The sequence below is a fragment of the Cricetulus griseus genome, chromosome 5 (genome assembly GCF_003668045.3).
Source record: "Cricetulus griseus strain 17A/GY chromosome 5, alternate assembly CriGri-PICRH-1.0, whole genome shotgun sequence".
In the NCBI taxonomy this organism is placed as follows: domain Eukaryota; kingdom Metazoa; phylum Chordata; class Mammalia; order Rodentia; family Cricetidae; genus Cricetulus; species Cricetulus griseus.
This window is the reverse complement of record NC_048598.1, coordinates 126,107,158-126,131,353: the sequence shown is the minus strand read 5'-3', so window position 1 is coordinate 126,131,353 and position 24,196 is coordinate 126,107,158. Positions and strand designations below refer to the sequence as shown.

General features: G+C 35.4%; 1 protein-coding gene and 1 non-coding gene across 9 annotated transcripts in view; both read left to right on the top strand.

Annotated features, from left to right (window-relative positions):
* Positions 1 to 24,196, top strand: part of Fut8 (fucosyltransferase 8) — a 206,669-nt gene that overhangs the window by 144,732 nt on the left and 37,741 nt on the right. For all 8 annotated transcript variants that reach the window (XM_035444994.1, XM_035444999.1, XM_035444998.1 and 5 more), the window contains one exon: positions 3,520 to 3,757. In XM_035444994.1, coding sequence (XP_035300885.1) covers positions 3,520 to 3,757 — 238 coding nt within the window. The remainder of the gene's footprint in view (positions 1 to 3,519; positions 3,758 to 24,196) is intronic.
* LOC113836039 lies at positions 9,121 to 9,278 on the top strand. The gene has a single exon (XR_003486033.1). It is a non-coding gene; the product is annotated as a U1 spliceosomal RNA (small nuclear RNA).

The window sequence follows — 24,196 nt, the reverse complement described above, 5'->3', positions numbered from 1 at the left end:
TTGCTTATTTAGCCATTTTTCATAATATTTTAGGTCAATTGTTTAAAAAAGTGAGAAATTTTATTGAGTGGAATTTGTCCTTCAAAGGGCATGTATGTATTTATGTATGTATGTATGTATGTATGTATGTATGTATGTATGTGAGAAATCCTAAGGCACAAAAATCAGTGATTTAGGTAAAATGAAGCTCGGTGATAAAGAACATGCTTGTTATACACACAGGGCTCTGGGCTCAGTCCCAGCATCTCCAAATTACACTTATACAGAGCCAAATAGTGTCTCTCAGATTACATGAACAAGTAAGAACATATTTAAATTAATTTTGAGTGTATACTATCTCATTTAGCTTTTTTCACTATCTGTGGTGAAAGATGGATTGACAGGGAGAGGTTAAGAATTGAGATTATTTTGTCTCATTTTAAATTACAAACTGAAGCAAAATCATGCATTTGAATTCATACCAAAGCCTTCACTGGAGCAAAACACATCTCTAAAGCCCCTTCTTTCAAAGCTCTTTCATTAGGGTAATTCTCTGTAACTTTTATTTGCTTGACATACACAGGGCTTGTCATTCTAAAATTTGGACAATTATCTTCATTGTAAAGAACTGAAACTTACTTGTCTATTGATGAATTTTACTTTATGAAAACCACATACAGCCAGCCTTGTTGGTAAAGGCCTGGAATCCCAAAATCTCAACTATTTGGGAAGCTAAAGCAGCAGGGCTGCTGGGAAGACCAACCTAAGCAAGTTAGTGAACCTTTGTCTCAAAATAAAAAGTAAATAAGAGGCAGTGACAGGAGGATGTCGCAAGTTTGAGGATTTCCTGGTCCACATAGTAAATTCCAAGCCAACCAGGGCTACATAGTGAGATTCAGTCTTCAAAACAAATAAAAGAACAACAAAAACCCCAAGCAACAACAACAAAATCCCAAGAAAAACAAAACCACAAACCACTAACTAAATAGATGAAAAGTAAAAGGAAGAGTGAGAATATAAGTACTAGAGTGCTTTCCTAGCTTTCCAGAGATCCTAGGTTCACTCCCCCTACACACACACACACACACGCACGCACGCACGCACGCATGCGTGCGCACAAGTGAGCAAAATACAATGATGTGTATGTGTATACATGCACATATATGTGTGTATGTGGAAATGCCATGATTTATAGCTCATATTTTAACTTTGTTTTTACAGTAATTCTATAGCATTGAATAAGCGTATTTCCTATAAAATTTGAAAATTTCTTAAAAATTGACAGGATAAATTCCTGTCAATCTGATTTGTAACTTATTTTTAAAAGAAAACTTCCTTTTCATTTACTTTTGCATCTCATAAGTGTAATAAGCCATATCTTTGTGACACTGAAGACAGAAGGATAGTGAAGTGGAGGAGACTTTCTCCTTTGGGACTTACTGAGACATTTTCATTATGTCTTCCCTCATCTTTTACTCTCACATAAAATATTTTCTAGTGAACTTAATCCTGCCGGAATACACCATAATCTTCTGTATGAGTTGTAGCAGGTGAAGAAAATTCTATAAAAGGAAAGGAATGATTGATAAGAATCACAATATAAAGCAGCACATACTGTGGTATTATATAACGGGTAGAGATTTATGTAGAAGAGATGCTTTAAGTACACCAAATGCAATGGCAGAACAGATTTTTTATCATCAGATGGAACCGTCATGATAAAGTGTTAGCATGATTGGAACAAAGTTTTTTCAGTAACAAGGCCTGTTTCTGTCTTTTAGTAAAACACAGTTTCAAGACTTTAACAGCCAGATATTAGGGAGCAAGGATCAGTGGTGATTGATATTTGAAGGTTACAGAACTATGAGTTTTTCCCTTTTGTAGCTGTCTATAAATCTATAAATAACAACACTTGTCATTCTAACAACAGTGGATGATAGAGGTGATTCAGATTAGAGTGTTCCTGTAAAGTTTTTTTCCATCCCAGTAAGTTTTTGTCAGTCTATTTGTCACTTGTTTTCAAAAGAATTAATCCCTCCTTATTATCTGAGAAATACCTACTTGATTTTTCTAGATCTTTATTCTGGTGAACTTAATTTTTGTCTATAAACATAAATACCTTTTCTGTTTTTTTTTCCTTTTTTCTGCATTTTGTGGATATTTTATGAGCAACATCCTTTGAATTTTCTGTACTTTTAGATATTAGTATTTTGGCAAAACCAAAAGTTGTGTTATGGCTTTCATTTGCTTTATTCACAGCCATCATTCCAGTCACTCAGTTTCTCTTGTCATTCTCTGGCTTGGAGTCCTCCACTGAGACCTTTTACACGTAGAGCTTTCTCTTCAGAATCAAGCATAATAAATGTTTTTCTTTCTTTCTGTTGCCTATAATATACATGAAAAAAAATAGTGTATTTCTTTCAGTAAACCTAGTACACAGTTTTTGTTAGATGTAGATGGCAATCTTCTTTTAAGTAAAAGCTCTAGGAGTCACATGAAAGGTTGTATGATTGATTAATCTTGTTCTCTCATGTTTGCTCCTTAAGATCAAAAAAAAAAAGACTTCTGTAAAATGTAGTGATAGAAGAAATAGAATATGGTATCTAGGAACTTGTATGCTGTCTTTGTAATAGTCACTCCATTTGAAATGCCTCACAGCTATCAGAATATATGTGGGTGGCATTTACATTTTATTGATACGATTTTTAGAGTTATTCAAGTTCTATATTTTTAATGAGTCATAAAAAAGTCTGGCAAATAATGTTTATCTACTCCCCTGAGAAATTGCTGAGTCAATAATAATGCTCCAAACCACTTTGAAAGTGTCATTCCCAGGATCCTTGTATACTAGGGCACATGCTACTGAGCAGCCACTACCCCTTGCAGTATCCCACAAACCCATTTTATTCTCCTGCCGGGTGTGTGCACACCTCATTACTGCATGACAGTGTATAGCATTCAGTTCTCTTCTTCTGCTATGTGAGTCTTGTCATCAGGCTTAATGACAGGTGACCCCACTTACTTGTCACACCAGCTCCTCTGTACCCCTTGTTTCTTGATGGGAAATATAGTTTTGTTTGTGGCATTCAGAACTCTGGGAATGACAATAAACTACAGCTTTACCTTTAAGCAGCCTTGTATTTTGTCACAGAATATTGGCTAAAAGTGCTGAAGTGCTGCTGGAGTAACAGAAACCACCTCTTTCATCATGATCTCAGCATTTGCAACTTTGAATTCAGGGATGTTCATATTTGCACACTCTAAATTATAGAATGTTAGAAACTATTTTTTAATTTAACTGCTTAATTTCACATTTATTTAGTGATTTTTCCACAGTAATTCTTTTTCTCTGCCATTTCCCTAAATATGCACACCGAATTTTTATTGAAATGTTTTATTGGATACTATCCATAGAATTGATTCTTTATTTAAATAAGAAATAAGCTGAATCAGCTCTGACTTATTGTGTGATTTTCAATACCTGTGACCAAAATGAGAAGTTAACTCCTTATATCTTTATCTTATTTGTTTCTCTGGCAGAATCCCAAGGACTGCAGCAAAGCCAGAAAGCTGGTATGTAATATCAACAAAGGCTGTGGCTATGGATGTCAACTCCATCATGTGGTTTACTGCTTCATGATTGCTTATGGCACCCAGCGAACACTCATCTTGGAATCTCAGAATTGGCGCTATGCTACTGGAGGATGGGAGACTGTGTTTAGACCTGTAAGTGAGACATGCACAGACAGGTCTGGCCTCTCCACTGGACACTGGTCAGGTAAGGAGCATGTGCACCATGAAAGATCTCTGGTTAGGTCAGATTAGCACACTTCTAGGGACAGATTTAAAGATATAATCACTTTTTCTCTTGATACATAAATGCTATACATTATGCAAATAAATGTAGAACAGTATTATATTTTTAAAGTATTATGTACCCATGTGTAGTGGCACATACCTATAATTCCAGGGCTTGGGAATCTGATTTGGGAGGATTGTGAGTTCAAGGCCAATCTGGGCTACATGGCAAAAATCTCTATCTAAAATAAATAAATGAAGATTATTTAGTAATTTATTTCACTTGATGTTTATTTTTGTTTTGATTTTGTGAATTCACTTTTTTTTCAAGGAGTACAATTTAATAGGGATGATGTAACTTACTTTTAAGGTGCTGTTATTGAATTTATTTTATTCATAATTATTGCATAAAATCAACCCAAGAATTTCAAACATTAGCATGCCTGGAAGACTTGTTAAAATGGTGGATTCTGATGCAGGCTGTCAGGAGTAGGGCCCAAGATTTTTTATTTCTGAGAAAAATCTCTGTATCTTGAGACCAAGGTTTGAGAATTGAAAAAGGCTGCGCTGGTAACCATCTTCATTTTACATTGAGGACAATGAAATATTTGCTTATATTTTTTTTTTAATGAAGAAACATTTGGTGATGGATAGGTTGAACTATGGTCTATTCCAGGCTTTTCCAAGTAATTAAAAATAATTTAAAAAAGAACAGAAACCTTCCCTTCTCATCAATAAAGTGGTATTAAAAAGACTATAGACAGAAGGTCTTAGTGGTAGTTCAGTGCTCTTTTTCTACAATCAAGACTTTAAGTTAAGCTACCATTATTAAAAATTCCTGGTTAATTTATGGAACCCAAGATGTAGTTTCTTTACCAGTAACATGAGAGAATTGAATTGTGTGAAACACTAAATAAAATCATATATTGAGATGCATTTACTATGGAACCTCATGTAAAAGCTGAAGTAATTGCAAACTACTATTATTTGCTTTAAAAAAAAATAAATGTAAGGGTGCTTGAATTGTGACCGGTATTTATTATCAAAGCTAAGTATTGCCAGACATGGAGGTCATGCCTTTCAGCATTCATGAAGTGGAGACAGGTGGAGTTTGTGACCATCTCTACATAGTAACTCCAGGCCAGCCAGGACTGCATAGTAAGACCTTACCTTTAAGAAAAAGAAAAAGAAAAAGATAAAAAAAAGACAATGCACTGTTTCTGAACTCACATCTTTTTGGGACATTAAACTTATTTAAAGCTGAGATGTTTCCATTAGCATCATTCTTGGAGCTGAGCAACACTTTCTCACAAGCTACAGCACTAGATGTAGTGTAATGGTATAAAGGTCATTATACCATTGGCTGAATGAATAATTTTCCATTATCTTTTAAGTTTGATACAGTTCTTCACATATAAGAGTCATGAAATTTAATTGGGTAATTTCTTAAAAATACTTTGAGTTCTGTGTAAAAGAGCCCATGTAGAGAAATAGTAACATTGTTTATAAAATTATTAATGGTATATAAGATGTATATGTGTTTTAGAGGAAGTAAAACATTTCAGAGAAGTAGAGGACACAGCATAAATTCTAATAAGGTCCTTAATATTAATCCTTTAGTTATAAAAATATCTGTTGTTGTAATTTATAAAAAAAAATCCTGCATTTTTTTTCTTCCCTTTGACTCCACTTCTATGAAATTGTTATTGTTCAGAGACATATTACATGATGTGCCTGTGGCTGGAATTTAATGATTCCTGTTTGTATGCATCACTAGTGCAGTAATTAGTGTGCATATCTGATCGTTTCAAGTTTCATCTTACCTTATATGTTGACTTCTGTTTCTCTGGCATTAATTTATAGTCAGAAGACCCTATCCTGGACTGGGAAGATGGTTTATCATGTAAGAACATTTGCTATACAAGCATGAGAACCTGAGTTCAAATTCTAAAACCCACATAAAAAACTGGGCATGGCTGTACACATCTGTAATCCTAGTGCTATAGTGGGGGAGGTCAGATGGTAGCAACAAGAGGACCACTGAGACCTGATGCCACTAGCCTAGCCCCATGATCTCTGCCCTAAAGCAATAAGGTGAGGAGTGTGAGAGCAGGACATTTTCCTCTGGCCTTAATGCACATGAGTGCTTGTACCCAGTCACATGTGTGTTTGTATACCACACACACACACACACACACACACACACACACACACACACAATCTTTTATAGTAACTAATTTTGTTATATGAAGGGAGATTAGATAGTCTAGAGTGTGCATCTAATTGAAAATCATCAAAACCCTCCCATCACCTGCACACATCATATATATTCTTAATAGTTGTATGTTCAAAAGTGGTGGGGAATAAAGATAATTTATTTTTCTTACTATGAGATAGCTCCTAAAGTAACTACATATTGTAGACTTTCAGATTCTTCCACACAGATCTCAGGAACCTTGCCTTTTAATTTAACGTTTGGAAATATCTTTCAATAATTACTGATTTGTTCTTGAATTATATTATCTGTTTTAGGCTATGTATGATAACTAGTTTGCAAAATTTTTTGTAGTAGCATAAATACCCTTGAATAAATGATGTACCGATTATACATTCCAATAATTAAAGCATTCTCTGGGATTTTTTTCCTTTAAAAATTTTCTTATTTTATATTTTTTAATAAAAAACTGGAATTTTTTTTTAATTAGTTCAAATTAGGAACAAGCTTGTTTCACGTGTCAATCCCTTGGAGAGATGGCTGAGCTGTTAAAGGCTAGGCTCACAACCAAAAACTGGAATTATTCAAGTATTTTGTATCTATATCTTTTTCCTATTGCCATAATGAATTAAACTGAGATGTGAATTTAACAAATTAATAATTTGATTTAATTAATAATAATTTAGAATCATATTTTGTAATTGAAAATAATAGGTAACAAGGAAGAGTTTGATGTCCTAGAAGTTTAAGTACACATGTACATAAATGGTCATTTTCTATATTTCTACATATAAACTGTATGGTTTTCTCTATGCCTCATTTCAAAAAGGCTTTGAACAAAGATATTTTATTTTTTATCCTTGTGATTTATATGGAGACACTCTGAAAATAAAAGTACTTGCTTTGTAGCTGGCACCCAATGCTATAGTAGTCTTTGCATGAAGAAGACAGACGCAGTCTCTCTCCTTTGTCATGAGCAAAGGCAGGTGGCTGAATGAAGAGGTGAAATATGCTGTGTACTGTTGTAGTATAGGTAAGTTTGGACTACTCTATAATGCAAAGTTACAAATATGTCCTTTAGGAAGAAATGGTTTTATGATTAGACCTAAAGTATGAGCGAGTAGGAGACAGCCACGTAGGGAACACCTGGGATTTTTAGCTGTATATTTTCTCTTAAAGGCTCAAAATGTGGCAATGGGATGTGCATCTTCGTGGGTTGTTTGTCAAGGACTTGACCAGAGCACTTCAGATTTATTATTTTTATTTTTGTGTATGAGGTTTTGTTTGTATGTGTGCCATGTGCATGCCTGATGTTTACAGAAGTCAGAAGAGGGCATTAGATCCCCCTGGAACTGGAGCTGGGATGCTTGTAAGCCATTATGTCAGTGCTGGGAGCTAAATATGGGTCCTCTGAAAGAACAGTAAATGCTGCTAACCACTGAACCATCTCTCTAGACCCACCAGAACATTTCTAATGAAATAAAATACCCCCACACCTCTTTCCAAACTCCAAAACAGTCCTCTTCAAGTAGTGTGAACCACTTGCAAAATTGTAATGCTTTTTTTTTTTAATGAAAAGTCTACTATTAAGAATGAATCTTCTTAGCAGTATATTTTGCCCTGAAAGTTTCCAGCAGAATGAGTCCAGGGATAAAGAGAGGGGTGGCTTAAGGACTATGTAATTAGCATCAAAGTCACTGTAGCCTGAAAGCAGTTTCATTAGTGAAGGGTTTCTGAAAAATCTCTTCAAGTTTATTTAGAACCTACCCAAGGCTGCTTTAGCTAATATAATTCAGGTGTAATATCTTCCTGTGAGCTGTCTGGATAACTTTTTCAGAAATATATGTTTTTTAAAGAGTTAACATGCTTTATATGTGTTCTTTAAATATGTGCTATAAATTAAATTATTACAAACCAAGTCATGTTTTAAATATTCAAATGTAGCTTTGTAAATACATTGGATATTGGGAAGAATTAGAGTTGAGTCTTCCACTTCCTCCTAAAGAGATGTTTCTTGTAATTTAATTACAACCTCAGAATGATTTAAATATAATACAGTTTGTAGTTTCTATAGAGATTGCAGATAGCAATACTAGAAGTTAAATTGATTTTTCTCAAAAATAAAAGTATTATCATTTACTGTTCAAAATTTTGGTGTACTTCATTTTTAAATACAATTGCTAAAAATACTATATAGGTGTTCAATAATGATATATATATATATGTTTGTAGTTTTAGCAATATTTATTATCCCCATAAACAAGGAAGTCCAGTAGTTATCCAGTTTTTTTTAAAAAATGAAATATAGGATATGTAAAAAGGACAAAACCTAATCCCTGTTCTTCAAGAATTTGCCATTAACTGTATAAGTCAGATATCTGTAAATATTTTAACAGATAGGATATATTCAGTGTCCAAAGAGAAATACAAAATTCTAAGAGTCATCAGAGTAACTTTCTGGCTTAAACAATAAGAGACTTCACTGGAAGCACAGACATAATGAAGAAAGTTATCATCTGCAAGGACAAATCTATGCCATTGATTTTTAAGCCAAAAATTAGTTATGTGACTTTGGGTAGTATAGTAATTTGAATGAAAATGATCTTCATAGGCTCATATTTTCAATATTTGGTTCCTAGTTGGTAGACCTGTTTGGGAAGGATTAGGAGCTAGGGCCTTGTTGGTGTGTCACTGGGGGTGTGCTTTGAGGGTTCAAAAGCCCACTCTTGGCCCAATCTCTGCCTGCTTGCCACTAATGTTCTAAAACTGTAAGCAAGTCCCAATTAATTGTTTTTATTTATTTGTTTCTTTGGTCCTGTTGTCTCTTCACAGAAATAGAACAGTAGCTTAAGGTTGGTAGTACCTGTACCCTCCTTGTTCTATGTTTCACATAGTAGTTATAATGATTTACCATGGAAACATATTTGGCAATTCTTCATACATTCTAAATTACTCTTATGCTATGATAACCACTTTAGATTTTTAGGAACAAAATAACAATTATTGCATAATCAAATATTAGGATTTCAACAGGGCTTCTTTAGAAAAGGATTAGCAAGCAGCATTAACAAAATTCAGAACTATTTGATGGATTTAAAAAAAAATTGGAAATAAAAAGAGGAAATTATATACTTACCTGGCAAAGGAGACACCATGATTACAAAAAAGGTTTTCCCAAGGCAAGGCTCATCCATTGCATTCTGTATGTGCTGAGCCCTGTGATTTTCCCGTATGTGGGAAACTCGACTGCATAATTTGTGGTAGTGGGGAGACAAGGAAAATCATAAGAGAAGAACAAAGTGAAAATGAGGATAAGCATTCTACTTACTTATCCCCAAAGAAAAAAATCTTTGGCTCTTTAGATTCCCTCATTCTATATGAGGGTCATTCTCCACTACTCCAGAGAGTGTTCCATCTCTACCCTTGGAAATGTCTAGCAATTTAGAACTAGATTGGATTAACAACCTGATATGTACATTTTTAAAGTAACATGATATTTTTATTTCAGAGAAATATTACCGTTTTGCAGACTACCATGAATATTAGAGGCACCTGTTACTAATGAATTAAAAAGTGGAGTTTAGTTCCTCCTACTATTGTATTTTGTTGTACAAGTGTTAGCTTGTGTATTGTCTCTGTGGTGGACATTTACATCTCAAGCCTTTGCTATTATAAACAATGATTAGTAGTTGTCTTCAAAAATGACTCCTTGTGCATATGTAACTAATATGTTGGTTTTCCTAGGCTAGTTCTTATTAAACTTGTTCACATAATATAAAATATATTTTATTACCCATATTTTCACTTTAGTGGGGCTTCCATATGGTAAAGTCACAGATCTTTATGGCACTATGTTACATATAAAATCTTTTGCTCTGAAAATTAGGTTGACAAACAATAGTCCTCAGATGAAACAAAATCCCCTACTTGTCTTTTAAAATAAGACTTTATTATAGCATGTTCTCCATTTGTTAAGACTACCTATGGCTGTTTTCATACTACTGTGGCAGAGTAAAATAGGTAAGAGACCTTGTGGCCCTCTGTATGAGTCAGGGTTCTCCAGAGAGAAAGAATCAAAAGGTGTTTGTGTGTTTAGGAAAACATATTAAAAGGTATTGACTTGCATGATCATAAGAAATCCCATGATCTAACATTTGCAAATAACTCAATACCTCACACACACTCACTCCTGTTTTCTTCCAGATGTATGTTTTAGCTGTCATATATCCACCATTCCTCTAGTATTATTTTTTATTTAGCACAAGCAAGAAAAAGATTAAGCAAGATAAATATTAGAGTGGTTATTTTATATTCTTCTCCAGTTGTTCCAACCTTATCTACTAAACATCTTTTGCCTCTGCTGTGTTGTCATAGCATTTTTGTAAAGATTACTCAACAGTGTAGTAAAGTGTCTGTTTCTGTTTTCTCCATTCTGTTTGTCTGTCCTGTTTTTGTCTATGCTTCATCTTGAACTTTTGCTAGTCTTCAAGTACTTTGTAACATTGAGTGTAAAGCACGTATGTCTGTAGTACTACTGCTAGGTCACAGTAAGTGTTGTGCATCTTGTGAACTTGTCAGCATATACCAAATCCCTCTGTGGAACAGTTACTTTAATGTCTCTTACTTTTAGAATCCATTCCTTTTTCTTTTAATCTATTTTCCATACTTCCATTAAAATAATTGCAAAAAAGAAATAGGGATTTATCATTTAAGTCTTCCATGTCAGATCAATATCCAGAAGCATTAAGAGTTTAATAATTTAGCCCATTTACATACACTGATTTCTCAAAATGCTATTGTAATCCTTATCTCAATAGTCTACCTACAAATGCATTCCTTAGAAGCAAGCTTGTGTTCACTTCCTGTGTTTTCCCTTCCCTCTCCCTCTCTACCCATCCCTGCCTTTTCCATCCCCCCTCTCACTCTAGGAACTACACACATTAGGCAAGCACTCTACCACAAAGCTATAACCCTAACCCTTTAAATCGTTTCTAAATCTATAAAGTAAAGAAAATAAATTCATACTGTATGGTTCCTGGGTTTCTGGTAAGGATCAAATAAGGTAATATGCATGAGAATATCTGAAAATATTTCAAAATATGCCCTTATTTATAGTAACATTCCTCTAGAACTAATTTGCCTGGTATTTTATGATGAGCTTTAATTCATTATGGGATTTTATATTCACATATCTGTATTGGTTTAAATAGTCCTAATATTAAAACCTGTTTTAAGATTCCTATTTCTTTTTTTTTTAAGATTCTTATTTCTAATGTTTCCAGCAAAGCTACAAATAACTAAGCTGAAAGTATTAATTTAGGAGTTTTTGATTAACTAAATAAGGTATTTTTCTTACAAAATTCAGTTATGTGAGTCTCTTTGAAAGTCTTCAATTTATTTAATGTTTGTTCCCAAGTAACATTAATGCACCCAGCAACAAAGTTTATGAGCATTTGTATGACTACAAATTATTTAGTGCTAACAGGTGTAATTCACAGTGTCTGGCTTAACAAAAAAATTATCAAGGCTTGCTCAAAAAAAAAATAGATAACCTTCACTAAAGAAACTGAATTTGGGCCTAGATCTGTAGCTCAGTGCCTGGTATACACAGTCCCTAGGGCCCATCCCCAGCATAAAAAATAAAAACAAATAATTCTATAACAGAAACTCCAAGAGTGGTACTGGGGTGAGCTGGGCAGAAGGACCTAGGATCACACATGTGTTTTTGGCTAGCTTCGGCAACATGGAAGGACCTTGGGGGAAGGAGAGGTGGAAGGGCAATAAATTTAATTTATAGTTTAAAACTTTCCATAAAATTTCAGGTCTACAGCCTACAGTCCACACTGCCAGAGAAGCTAGTAAACAAGGAGGACCCTAAGAGAGACATACATGGTCCCCTGGAAAAGGGGAAAGGGACAAGATCCCCTGAACAAATTGGGAGCACAGGAAGAGGGGGGAGGGAGCTAGGAGAATGAGAAGGAGAGAAGAGGAGGGATGTGGAGGACATGAGTCAGGGGAAGAATAGAAGATAACAAGAATGAAGATACCATAATAGAGGGAGACATTTTAGGTTTACAGAGAAATCAGACACTAGGGAACTGTCTGGAGATCTACAAAGATGACACCAGATAACAATCTAAACAACAGAGGAGAAGCAACCTTAAATGCCCTCCCCTGATAATAAGATTGATGACTGACTTATATGCCACCTGATAGCCCTCATCCAGCAGCTGATGGAAGTAGAAGCAGACACCCACAACTAATCACTGAACTGAACTGGAATCCAGGTGCAGAGAAGGACGAGTAAAGAACAAAGGGGTCCATACCAGGCTGGTGAAACCCACAGAAACAGCTGATCTGAACATCGGGGAACTCTTGCTCCTCAGACTGATACCTGGGACACCAGCATGGGTCTGATCCAGACCCCCGGAACATGGGTTTCAGTGAGGAAACCTCGGAAATCTATGGGACCTCCTGTAGTAGTTCAGTACTTATCCCTAGCATAGGGACTTTGGGAGCCCATTCCACATAGAGGAATACTCTCTGAGCCTAGACACACGGGGGTGGGCCCAGGCCCTATCCCAAAGGATATGATAATCTCTGATGATACCCTATGGAAGGCCTCACCATCCAGGGGGAACAGAAAGGATATGTGATAGGTAGGGCTTTAGTTGGGGGCGGGGGTAGGGGAGAAGGGGAAGGAGAGGGAACTGGGATTGTCATGTAAAACAATCTTGTTTCTAATTCAAATAAGAAAAATCTGCAAAAAAAAAATTTCAGGTCTAGATGTCTTTAACAGGTAAACTGAACACTTAGGGAGGACTCAACACCAGTCCAAAAAGTAGAACACTTACTTTACAAATCATTATATATGGCTAAGGTCAGTTTTACAACCAGATTGGACTTCCTACAGGAGAGAGAGCACCTGGTGAACAGATTAATGGCCAGCTCCTTTGGGGTACATATGCAGTGCAGGGCACAGATTAGACATCTTGCAGGGAGGCTCAGAGGTAGTTGGTTTTATGAGATACCAGACAGACATTGCATCTGATATCATTTGATTTTCCCTTATCTTCACCTAACTTGTTAAGCACCCTGGCTTTGCCTTCCAGCTGAGTATTTAAAAGGCTGAAGCAAGAGAACTATGAATTCAAGGTCTACTTGGGCAATCTAGCAAACGCCATCCCAAAATAATGTGGGCATCTCCAGTTGTGTAACACTTGCTGAATGCTTCGATGCTGCTCAGCTGATGGGCTATGGAGGTTCGTACAGCAGTAACTAGATCTCGTGAGCCTTACTAAGTAGATTGCCAAGAACTCTGCATACTCCATCCCACTGATACCCACCATAACCTATACTGCTCACACGTCATGTAAATGAGTGACTTGCCAGAGGTGCTGCTACTAAGATATAGAAGTCCAGTCCTCCTTTAAATTTGATCTTTAATGAACCAAAAATCATCATGTGATCATTTTCAGGAGACTCAGCCTGCTACATTTTTAAAGGGTTGCTTTAAACATCAGCAACAGGGACATATACAGCCTATAGGCATCCAATATTTGCTGCATGTCCCAAAAAGTTAATGATTGAACTTCCTATACTCAGAAAACTCCCAGTCTATCTCATGAACCAAATTGGTCTGTGGTGTTGTAAAATCATCTGCAAGACTCAAAAGGAGGGGGGAAAGTGTACTCATTCCAGCTAGAAAAGTCAGAAATGGCATGTTTAAATGGCTTTTGGCAGGGTTGTTAAAATGGCAAGAAATGTTAGGGGTGGAATCCTACTCACTTGGAGTGCTTGACAGATAATGATAAAATGGCCAGGTGCCTGTCACATCTTGCTTAGAGAGGGTTCCAAAATATCATAACTGGGAATTATTTTTTCTTCAGTCTCTAATTTGCTGAATTACACAGAAGAGAGATTTAAACCATCTGCTTCTCAGTTTAGCCTTTAGTCAGATGTGACTGAAAACCAAGTATTGATAGCTAATTATATTGCATTTTCAACTAAAACCAAAAAATCTGATAGAAGATACTTGACTTTAAGTAATTTTTATTTAAAATTGTTTTCATACAATATATTTTGGTCATATTCTTTCCCCTCTTCCTACCTACCAACCAACTCCATGTTTTCTCTCACTCTAAAAAAAGGAAGAAAAAACAAAACAAACTTTTAAAAAATCAGTAAGATTAAAAAATAATAACAAAACAAAAGCATGCACACACAAAACTATGGAATCCATTTTGTGTTGGCCAACTCTTCCTGGGCATATAGCCTACCCTGTAGTGTGTTTGATGTACCCAGTGACACTCCATTGAAGAAAACTGATTTTCCCTTTCCCACCTGGTATGAATTTCAAATAACTTCTGGGATAGGGTGGGTCTTTGTGTCTTCCTTCCCCTTCTCAGGGCTGGGACTTTGTCAGGTTTGAACCTGTGTGGGATTTAGGTGTGCTATCATGATCTCTGTGAGTTCTTGTGTTTCAGTCCTATTTTGTCTGGAAGGTGTTGTTTCCTTAGAGTACTCCACTAACTCTGGCTCTTTATAATCTTACCACTTCTTCCTCTTCTGCATAGATGCCTGAGCCTTGAGGAGAGGGGTTTGAAAAGACATCCCATGTAGGGCTAAGAGCACCAAAGTCTCCACTCTGCAACATGTTGAGTTGTGAGTCTCTGTGTTAATTTCCATCTACTTCAAGAAGAAACTTCTCTGATAAGAGTTGAGAAAATGCACTGATCTATGGGTGTAGCAAATATGTCATTAGCATATGTCAATATGTCATTTTATTGTTGTGTTCCTTTAGTAGAATAATAGTAGTAGATAGATACTCCCCTAGGTTCATGACTTATCTAGTCTATGATTCTAGGTCACTTTAGTAGTGTCATGTTTGGTTTCCATCTCATGGAATGAGCCTTAAATTCAATTTTTAAAAAATGATTAGTTACTGCTATGTTTCTGCCACTATTGCACCGATCAGAATGCAAGTGTTTTTAGGTGTACATGTATGAAAATGATGGTGCTTTAATTAAATAATCCTTGAATTTTGTATTCATTCTTAACTGCCATTTACACTGTTATAATTCTGTATTTGGTACTTACTTGTGGTTATTCTACCTTGCAGTTTTATAATGCATGTACAATTATTGTACCAAACAGTACAATCTTGCTTCTGAAAGATATGGCCAAAAGTAGTCAAGTTAATATAGCACTGCTTTTTTTTTTTTTTTGACTAAATTGAGGAAATGACACAGGATTGGCATTTTTATTACTCCAGCCCTGGCTATAAGTGTTGCCTAAAGTATAATGAATGTAAACTCAAAAAAAATGTGTATTTCCTAAAATTAGCACAGAGGTTGAGTATTATATTATGTTAGAAGGAGATAGAAGTATAGGTCTGTGGCCAAGTGGGTGCCTGTTTGACATATGCAAGGCCCTAGATCAATCTCTAGCACACATGTAAACCAGTTACATTACTAGATATTATACTCTTATACAGTTTAGAATGTTACAGTTAACAGTTAATTAAATGTTTGTATTTTGAAGTATTATTTTATTCTCAAGGCAATAAAAGGTTAAATTATTCTTTGCTGATTGGAAAATACTCCAAACATCAAAAATAAAAGTAGACAGGGCATAAAGATTACCTAATCTTGTAGTTTATGCAGACTGGCATCTATTGTATGAGTCATAAATGTTATGTCTATGTTTATAACATTTTTAAAAGCCTGGTAATAGCTGTAAGCTATTTCATTTTCTGAATATCATTAATACTAATATATAATAATTGAACTAATTAATGTGTATGTGAGCAGATCACTCTTCCCTGTTCTCCTGGGGATATATATTTTAAATTAAATGTTTCTCATTAAGTGAAATCTATTCTTTGAACACTTTTTCTTAGCTTGGAAAGAATATGCATTAGTGATAAATTATAATTTTTGTTTCTGTGTTTTATATTAGGGCAGATATTTTGTTTAGCATTGATTGTATATTCAAATGTACATTTGATAGCATTTTCAGTTGTGTTTCACAAAAGACAAATATGTTTTACTATAGTGATTGTAATGTGTCCATAACTATCAGCACTTAATCCTGAACCATTTTAGTAGCCAAATTATATGTGTAGTAGTATAAAAACAGTAGTAGTCACAGATCCATATAAAAACATCCATAAAGTAATATATTTGCATTAGCATTTTTTAAAGAGAGTGTTGCTGTTCTGTGTTGTTGAAATGAAATCCCCCTGGGTCTTAAGGGCATGCTGAGATGATTAAAGAAATGAATGAAAAGAATCATTCTAGGAATATTTTAGTGCAGCCTTTTTTGAGTTGTTACTAAAATCCAGCCTGCAACCTCTATCTAGTCATGTCATTTCTCAAACATACTAGACAAAGAAATGGTTTCACAGAGCTGTGTTTTGATAGACTTACCTGCTGTTGAGAGGAAATTATCATTTTAAAGACGAGATTTTATTTTTACTAGTATATAGTGTATTGTTATCAAGTTATGCTTATTTAGTTCAACTTAAGTTAATCAATTATTATTTTATATTAAGGTTCACAAGTAAAAGACACAGAAAGACTGTTCGGTCTTTTTACAGACCATTGCTTTTGCGTCTGCCATTCATCCTTTCTGTTGTTCAGCTTCTATGGAAAGAATAAGTAGAAGGGAACAGCTCAGTTTTTCTTAACTTGTCATTTTTTCAGTGTCTTGACAGTATAATTATGAGACAACATATTTTCACTGTCTGCCACAGAGCATCCCAATTAAATTAAGATATTTGGACAGTTTTCTCTGTCAGTACCAAGTGAAAGAGTTTGCTTTTTCTCTGTAGTCATTACATAGAGCACAAAGAACAATATAGTCAGATGTCTTCAGAATTAATTAAAAGTGATATAATTGTATATAATTTAAACTGAGTAAATATTCAAAAAGTTATTCTTCCTTGTTTTGTCTGATTCACTTCTATGCTGTCATTACTTAACACTGGCACACCAAACTGATGAGCAAGAGGCCACAGACCACTCTGGACAAGAGCACCTAGGAAATAGAGCCATTGAGGTTTTGTTAAAGGATGTTAATAAGCTTGCCCCCTTTGGACAAATGGCTTTATTTAGCATCACAAGCTATTAAATGCTCTTTGCCCTTGATGAATGAAAATGAGGACATGACCACTCCTGGGTATGGTTGAGGGAAAGGGCTTTATTGTAGATAAAGAGAGAGTGTGTGGTCAGAAGCATCTGGAAGTGTCCAGACTGAACCGTGCCATGAGAGGAGGGGTAGGGCTAGAGAAGAAGTGAAGAGAGAAGGGATCAAGTGACCAAGAGAGGAGCTGAGGAGCATCAGGGCGCATGGCTAAATGTCAGGTTATAGGAAAGAGAAGCTGTGGGAAAGGAAGTGAAGCCCAGCCTCTAAGGTAGAATGGTTTAGGATAGGGATGAAATATGCTAGGAGGAGCCACAGGAACTGAGTGAGTGAGCCTGGTCCCAGGTTTCTTTAGGACCTGACACTTGGTGTCTGGATTTCTTCAGTTATATCTTCAAATGCATTCTTATTTAACACAAAGCTCACTTGTGAAATTTAAACTCTAGCCTGATACCTGTTCTTGATCTATCTTTTAGAAATAATATGTTCAATATGAATATAATACTGTAATAACAGGAAACATTATTATAATAGAGCTGGGTTGGGCCTATTAATATTTGAGATATTTTTATATCAAATCCATTTTTAATAAAGTTAATTTTAATAGTTAATTTTATTTTTGTTTTGTTGAGGACAATCTGAATAATGTTTGATTTTTGCCAACTGAAAAAAATAACCAAATATAAGGTAGAGGTGGTTGATTATCAGTTTTATTTATTTTGAATCTAAGAAGTTCATCAGTTAGTAAAAATAAATAATGTTACATAAGGGTACCTTTATGTATTTATTTGTCATGAAAGAGAGGACTTTAACAAAGTTGTATTTCCACTTACATCACAATATATAGCCTTTATTTCAATACTGACTAGAAATTCTTGTTTACAAAATGAAAAACATCTACTTTAAAGAAGAAAGTAAATTCATTCAGACAGAACAAATTTCTTCCTAGGTTAAGAAGTCCCAGGTAACCTATGACACCTACTTATTAATTTAAGCTGTTTCCATTTGTGGCCTTAAAGTTGGACTAAGCAGCCCTTTGATTTAACAAAACACTCTCTTTGTGTTTCTAATTTGAGATACACGTGACTTTTAATAGTTGACTGGAAGTTTCATGGAATCCTCTCTCTCTAGTCTCATTTTCATCAAAGATAAACAAGTCGTATCTTTGATAATATTTAACAGTTACTAGGAAGTCTTTAAAGAACTCTTCTCTTCCAAAAATACACCCAAGGGGAAGTGACACTGTTTTTCATTGTTAGAAGACAAGGAAAGGAAGTTAGAAAGTGTGTTGATTGGACAATGATGTTTGATCAGAGGCTGCCCTTGTAGAGGGGATCAGTTAACATCTCATGTCCTGTCTTGAAACTTACTAGCCTGCTAAGCTTGGAGACAGCTTCCCTCTCAACTCACACACTCTTCCCCTCCTCTTGAAGGCCCAATACCCCTCTCCTTAAGTCTATAAAAGTAAGGAATATCTTTTGTGCTAGGAGTCATTGTTGATCTCAGTTTCCCTTGCCTGCAAGCTGCTAGTGACAATTACATGTTTTACCTGAAATCTGGCTCAACACTTCTCTTTAACAAACCTGGAATGAATTATTTGAAACAAGTGTGAGAGACCAACTGTGGATTTAGTTTCTTTCAGATCATGCTATGGCCATGGCCATACTAAATTTACTCATTCTGTTTGACCATACTGCTTTTTAATACAAGTGTAAAATAAAAAGCAATGGATGTTTATTGCTAAAAACCCTGAAAGTATAGAAAATACAAAAGAAAACATTCAAAATACTAAATACATAAATATGTGTTCCTTTCAGTCATTTTAATGTATTTTAAACTAGTAGACATTATTTCTTAGAGTAGCCATCTATAAAAACTGAACAGAAAGTGAACACACACACACACACACACACACACACACACACACACACACACACACACACACTCATACACCATATCCTGTGTATCTTACACAGCCAACTTTTTTCCTACTGTAAGTATTTGCATTGCTGTAGTACATTTGTTAAGATCAGAGAACTGGCTGGGCATGGTGGCAAGTGCCTTTAATCCCAACACTCTGGAGACAGAGGCAGGTGGATCTCTGATTTTGAACCCAGCATGATCCACAGAGTTCCATGACAGCCAGAGCTACATAGAGAACCCCTATATAAAAACAAAGAAAAGAGAAAAAAATCAGAGAACTAAAACATATTTATATTAGGATTCCTGGTTTCTGTTGTATAGTTCTGGCTTTTGTCAACTGTATAATCACATGCTTCCACTATGCATTATTTTGAAGAGACCATTCACTGCCCCAAAAATGCCTAGGGGCCCCACTATACCCATTCATTGATTTCTAGTTTAATTGTATTGGGATCTGAAGTCATACTCAGTACAATGCTCGTTCTCTTAAGTTTGTTAAGATGTGTTCTACAATCAGAATGTAGTGAGATGGTCTTCTGTGAACTTGAGAAAAGTGGGTACTCTGCGGTCTGAGTAAAGTATCCAGGAAATGTCAGCTTGGTTCCAGTTTATATTTACTCATTTCTTCTGCCTGCTGATTCTTTCAATGATAAGTAGGCATTTAAAGATACAAGTATAATGATGAAATTATGTGTTTTTCCTTTCAGTTCTATCAATTTGTAAATCAAATTGTCATTGTGCTTTTAGGGACATAGGTTTTAAAGAAAATGTATCTTCTTCAGTGTCAACCCTCTCATAATTTTTCTTCCCATTTCATTGCTTATTATTTTCCTTGCTTTGAAATCTATTTTGCCTGAATTTCATAGAGCTACTTTAGTTTTCTTTCCATTGGGGTTAACATGATTTTGGGGGTAGTCCCCTCCCTTTACTTTTAACCAATATGTCTTCATATTTGAAATAAGTTTCTTGTAGACAACATGTGCTTGAGTTTTTCTCCCCTTCCCAAAAAAAGAAAAACCTTGGATAGTCTCTGTCTTTTAAATTGGAGATATATATATATATATATATATATATATATTATATATATATATATTAAATATGGTAGTAAATTTATGACAGGAGTATAGAGGTCAGCAAGTAAAATGATGAATATATATATATTCATCATTTTTAAAATTTATTTTACATATCAACTGTAGTTTCCCCTCCCCCCCTCCCCATTCTCTCCCTCCATCTCCCTTCAACCCCTCCCTATCCACTCCTCCATCTTCATTCAGAAACCACTGACACTTAAAGTGATTATTGACATACTTTGTTTTCCAGAACAATGTAGTCTTATTATATGACAAGCAGTCCCAAATACCATGAGCCTGAAGATAGATTCAAGATTGCAGAGTAACTGACTGGGAATTAATTGACAGAAACATGACCCTGAATGGTAGCAGGATTAGGTGGATCTCCATGATTTTAGTCAGAAATATAGGGCTATATAAGGGCAACATATCTTCATCCAAGAATGAGACACATTCCTGGTTCTAAGGTGTAATCATCAGAATCCATATATTACTCTGATGGTTTTGTCTGTGGCTATGTATTGTGGAACTATGCATGGAAAACAGACCAGAACTCCTTAGGAGCAAACATAGCAGTTACAAGTCAAGATGGCTCTTGTCATGGCAAGCTGAATCCATAAAGTTACATAATAGAGTCTGTACTATGTTTCTATTTGTGGCCCTAGTTCTTTGTTGTTTTAAAAAAAATTTCTGTTTTTCTGCCTCGGTTTTATACAAAGATTACATTTTTTCTCTTGCCTTGGCATATCAGTTACACTTTTTTTTTGAATCCTCCAGAATTTGTAATGTATGTTTATAACTAATCTAGGTCCACTTTTAAATAATTGTGTCTTTTCATGGCTATCACTACCACTTTATAATCAGAGTATTCCTAATTATTTTCTCCCAACCCTTGTAACATTGTTATCATCCATTGTACTTTCTGAACAAATTTACTGGAAAGATTATGACAGGAGGTCAGCAAGTAAGGTACTTGCCTAGCATTCATTAAGCCTACATTTGATCCTTGATATTGTGTAAACCTACCATGCTGGAGCATACTTCTAATCCCAGAAAGGAAGGAACATAGAAACAGGAGGATCCGAAGTTAAAGGTCATCTTCAGTTACATAGAGAGTTTGGGGCCATCCTAGAACAATCTACTTTACATGTCTGAGTTTATCTTTTTTTTCCCTCCTCCTTGAAGCTGGCAGTAAAATTCCCTTAATTTTTTTCTGAAATTATTTTAATTTGTTTTTAGAATTTCATGTTAGTACTGTATTTTCATGATTTCGTCCTTCCTTCCTCCAGTTACTCCAATGTCACACTCCCCCCTAAAACTCATGACCTCTTCTTCTTTGATTATTATTGTTACACACACATTTTTACACATATGTATATATAAATACAGCCTTTTGAGTTCATTTAGTGTTGTTAATGTGTATATATGCTTTGGGCTGATCAGGGGCTGGACCCCGCAAGACTGATTCTCTCTCTTTTGGCAGCCATTCATTACCTGTAGCTCTTCATCTGGTAGGTGTGGGGGCTTGTTGCTTGTAAGATTTTCCTCATCCCTGTTGGCTTGTCGACTAGTGTTGTTGTCATGCTGGTCTTGTTTAGGCAGCTATACTGTTGAGCTTTCATGGGTACAGCTCTATACATCTCCTTAACTTCTGAAGGAAACGTTCACTGAAATCTCTGTATCTCCATCCTGACAGGTCTAACAGGTTTGCATTCTCCATGTTCAGTCTCCTAATTTCTACGGTGTAGTTATACCACCATGTGTAACAATAACTCTTTCCGCCAGCCACCTGAGTTCCAACACCATGTTAGGGCCCCCAAATAACACAGAGAGTCTTATATTCATTATAATACTGCTGGCCAATGACTAGAATTTCTTACTTGCTAGCTCTGTTATAAGTATCAACCATAACCATTGATATATATTTTTTTAAAGACTTATTGAGGACGCCAGTGGCATGTGTCCTCTCTTGCCAGGATTACATGGCGACTCTACTCTTTACTGCATTTCCCAGAATCCTCCTCCTCTCCTAGTTCTGCCTAACTTGCTTCCCTATTGGCCAACAGTGCTTTATTTATCAACCAATAATACAAACATATACACAGAAGGACTTCCCCATCATTTCTTTTCTGTCTAAATAAAAAGAAGGGTTTTAACATTAACATAATAAAATATACAGCAAAACAGTTATCAAGTAAGACCTATAGTTACAATATGTAGTTCATTAACATTTAGCAAGATTTAAAGAAAATATTCTATCATCTATCCTATCTTTGTGAGTCTAAGGTCTTATATATAATTTATCTTTTATAATAACTAAAGAAATCTATAACCGTAGCTATCTGTCTTCAACTCCATCAAAGACCACAGAAGGATAATATATAAAACTCTAGATCTGACAGAGACATCTCGCTACCTGAACAGTCACCCAAAGTTCCTCTGAAACATTGGGCATCCATCTTCAGCCTATAGGCCACAGTGTGTCTGGCAGACTTCTCCATGAAGCAGGAACCCTTCAGGACTGTCTTGTTTTGCAAGTTCAGCACTCACTTTCCTGTGGGTCCTGCATGTCTAGTTTATCAAACAGTCCAGGCAAGAACAGTTTCTTGCCCAAATGGCTAATCTTGCCATGTTGAAAGCAAACTCCATAACAAGTTTCTTTGATGCCCATCCTCCTTTATGATGTAATTGGTGTGCCAGGAGCAGTTGTGTCTCACTCCCATGAAAAACTCTAAACCATTTAAATGCCATGTATTCTGTAGGTCTTTGAAAGGTTTGGAGAATATCTATCCATCTTAAATACAGCTCTGAATATCTAGAAAACCTAACTAATCTAACTGTAAGTTTTGACTATTAAACCTAACTATATACAATCTGTATTTAATTATGCATTACATATTAAAAAATCTGTATAAACACAATACCAAAAAAGAGGAGAACTTTACATATAAAAAATTAGCTTTAAATTTGTATTCAACAAGTGAAAATCCATACCAATGTAAAGTATTCATTTCTATATCCTATTCCCCTTTTTTCCTTTAAAAGGAGATTGACTGTGATCATTACCATTTATAACCAACCCCATTTAAATGAAAACAAACATTTATAAACAATATTTAGGAACTTGGGTGCCTTTCATTCTAAACTGCTTCCTGCTGGTTGGGGGTGATGTCCATACCATGGGGATCATGGTAAAACACAGAAACCAGGCCAGGTCTTTGTTTTTGTGGCCGGCAAGGCTGCATTGTCTCAGCTGTTTTAGATGTTGGATCACCTGGGGACACTGTTTCAGGGGGTCTTGCTTCATCAAACCATATTAGTCTGGAAGGAATCCATAGTTTTCCATTTTCTGTGGAAACACAAGCAAAAACTCTTTTCCCAAGTAACCTGTCCTTATATTTAAATTTAGAAGTCAAAGCATTTTTAAAATATATAAGTTGGATTAATTTAGCAGCACTTTTAATTAATTTTAGCAGTCTTTTAGCAGCTGTAGTTCTTTCTTTGGCAATCAATCAATTTAAAGACAACAATATAACATATAGTATCCAGACTCGTGAGTATTTTCCATCTTTACCTGGCTTTTTATTATTCTATTTCTTTTACTTCCTTTTTTTTCTTTATTCCTCGGAGAGTGTTTCCCTGTGGAAATCCACCTGCCTCTGCTTCTGGAGTGCTAGGATTAAAGGTATGTCTCAGTATACCCAGCTACTCATTATTTTTTTTTCTTTTTATTTTCTCTCCTAAGCCTATGTATATTTTTTCTTTAATGTAAATCTGTAACTTTTTCTAATCACATGAGTCTTATGTGCTTGCTAACAGCCTCTGTTTTGGCTGCTATGTAAATGAGGAAGTTGCTCTTAAAAGGAGTCTGGGCATGTCTCTTAAAGCCTGGGAAACATTGCTCATCCAAGAAAATGCTGCTATCAGGAAAACTGTGCTTTCCTCTGTTCTTTTTGTTTCTAAAATCTCTTTTTAAGTTTTTGTGAAGTTTTTATGTGGAAGTTTGTAAAACCACGTGGGCGCCATTTGTAACGATAACTCTTTCCACCAGCTGCCTGGATTC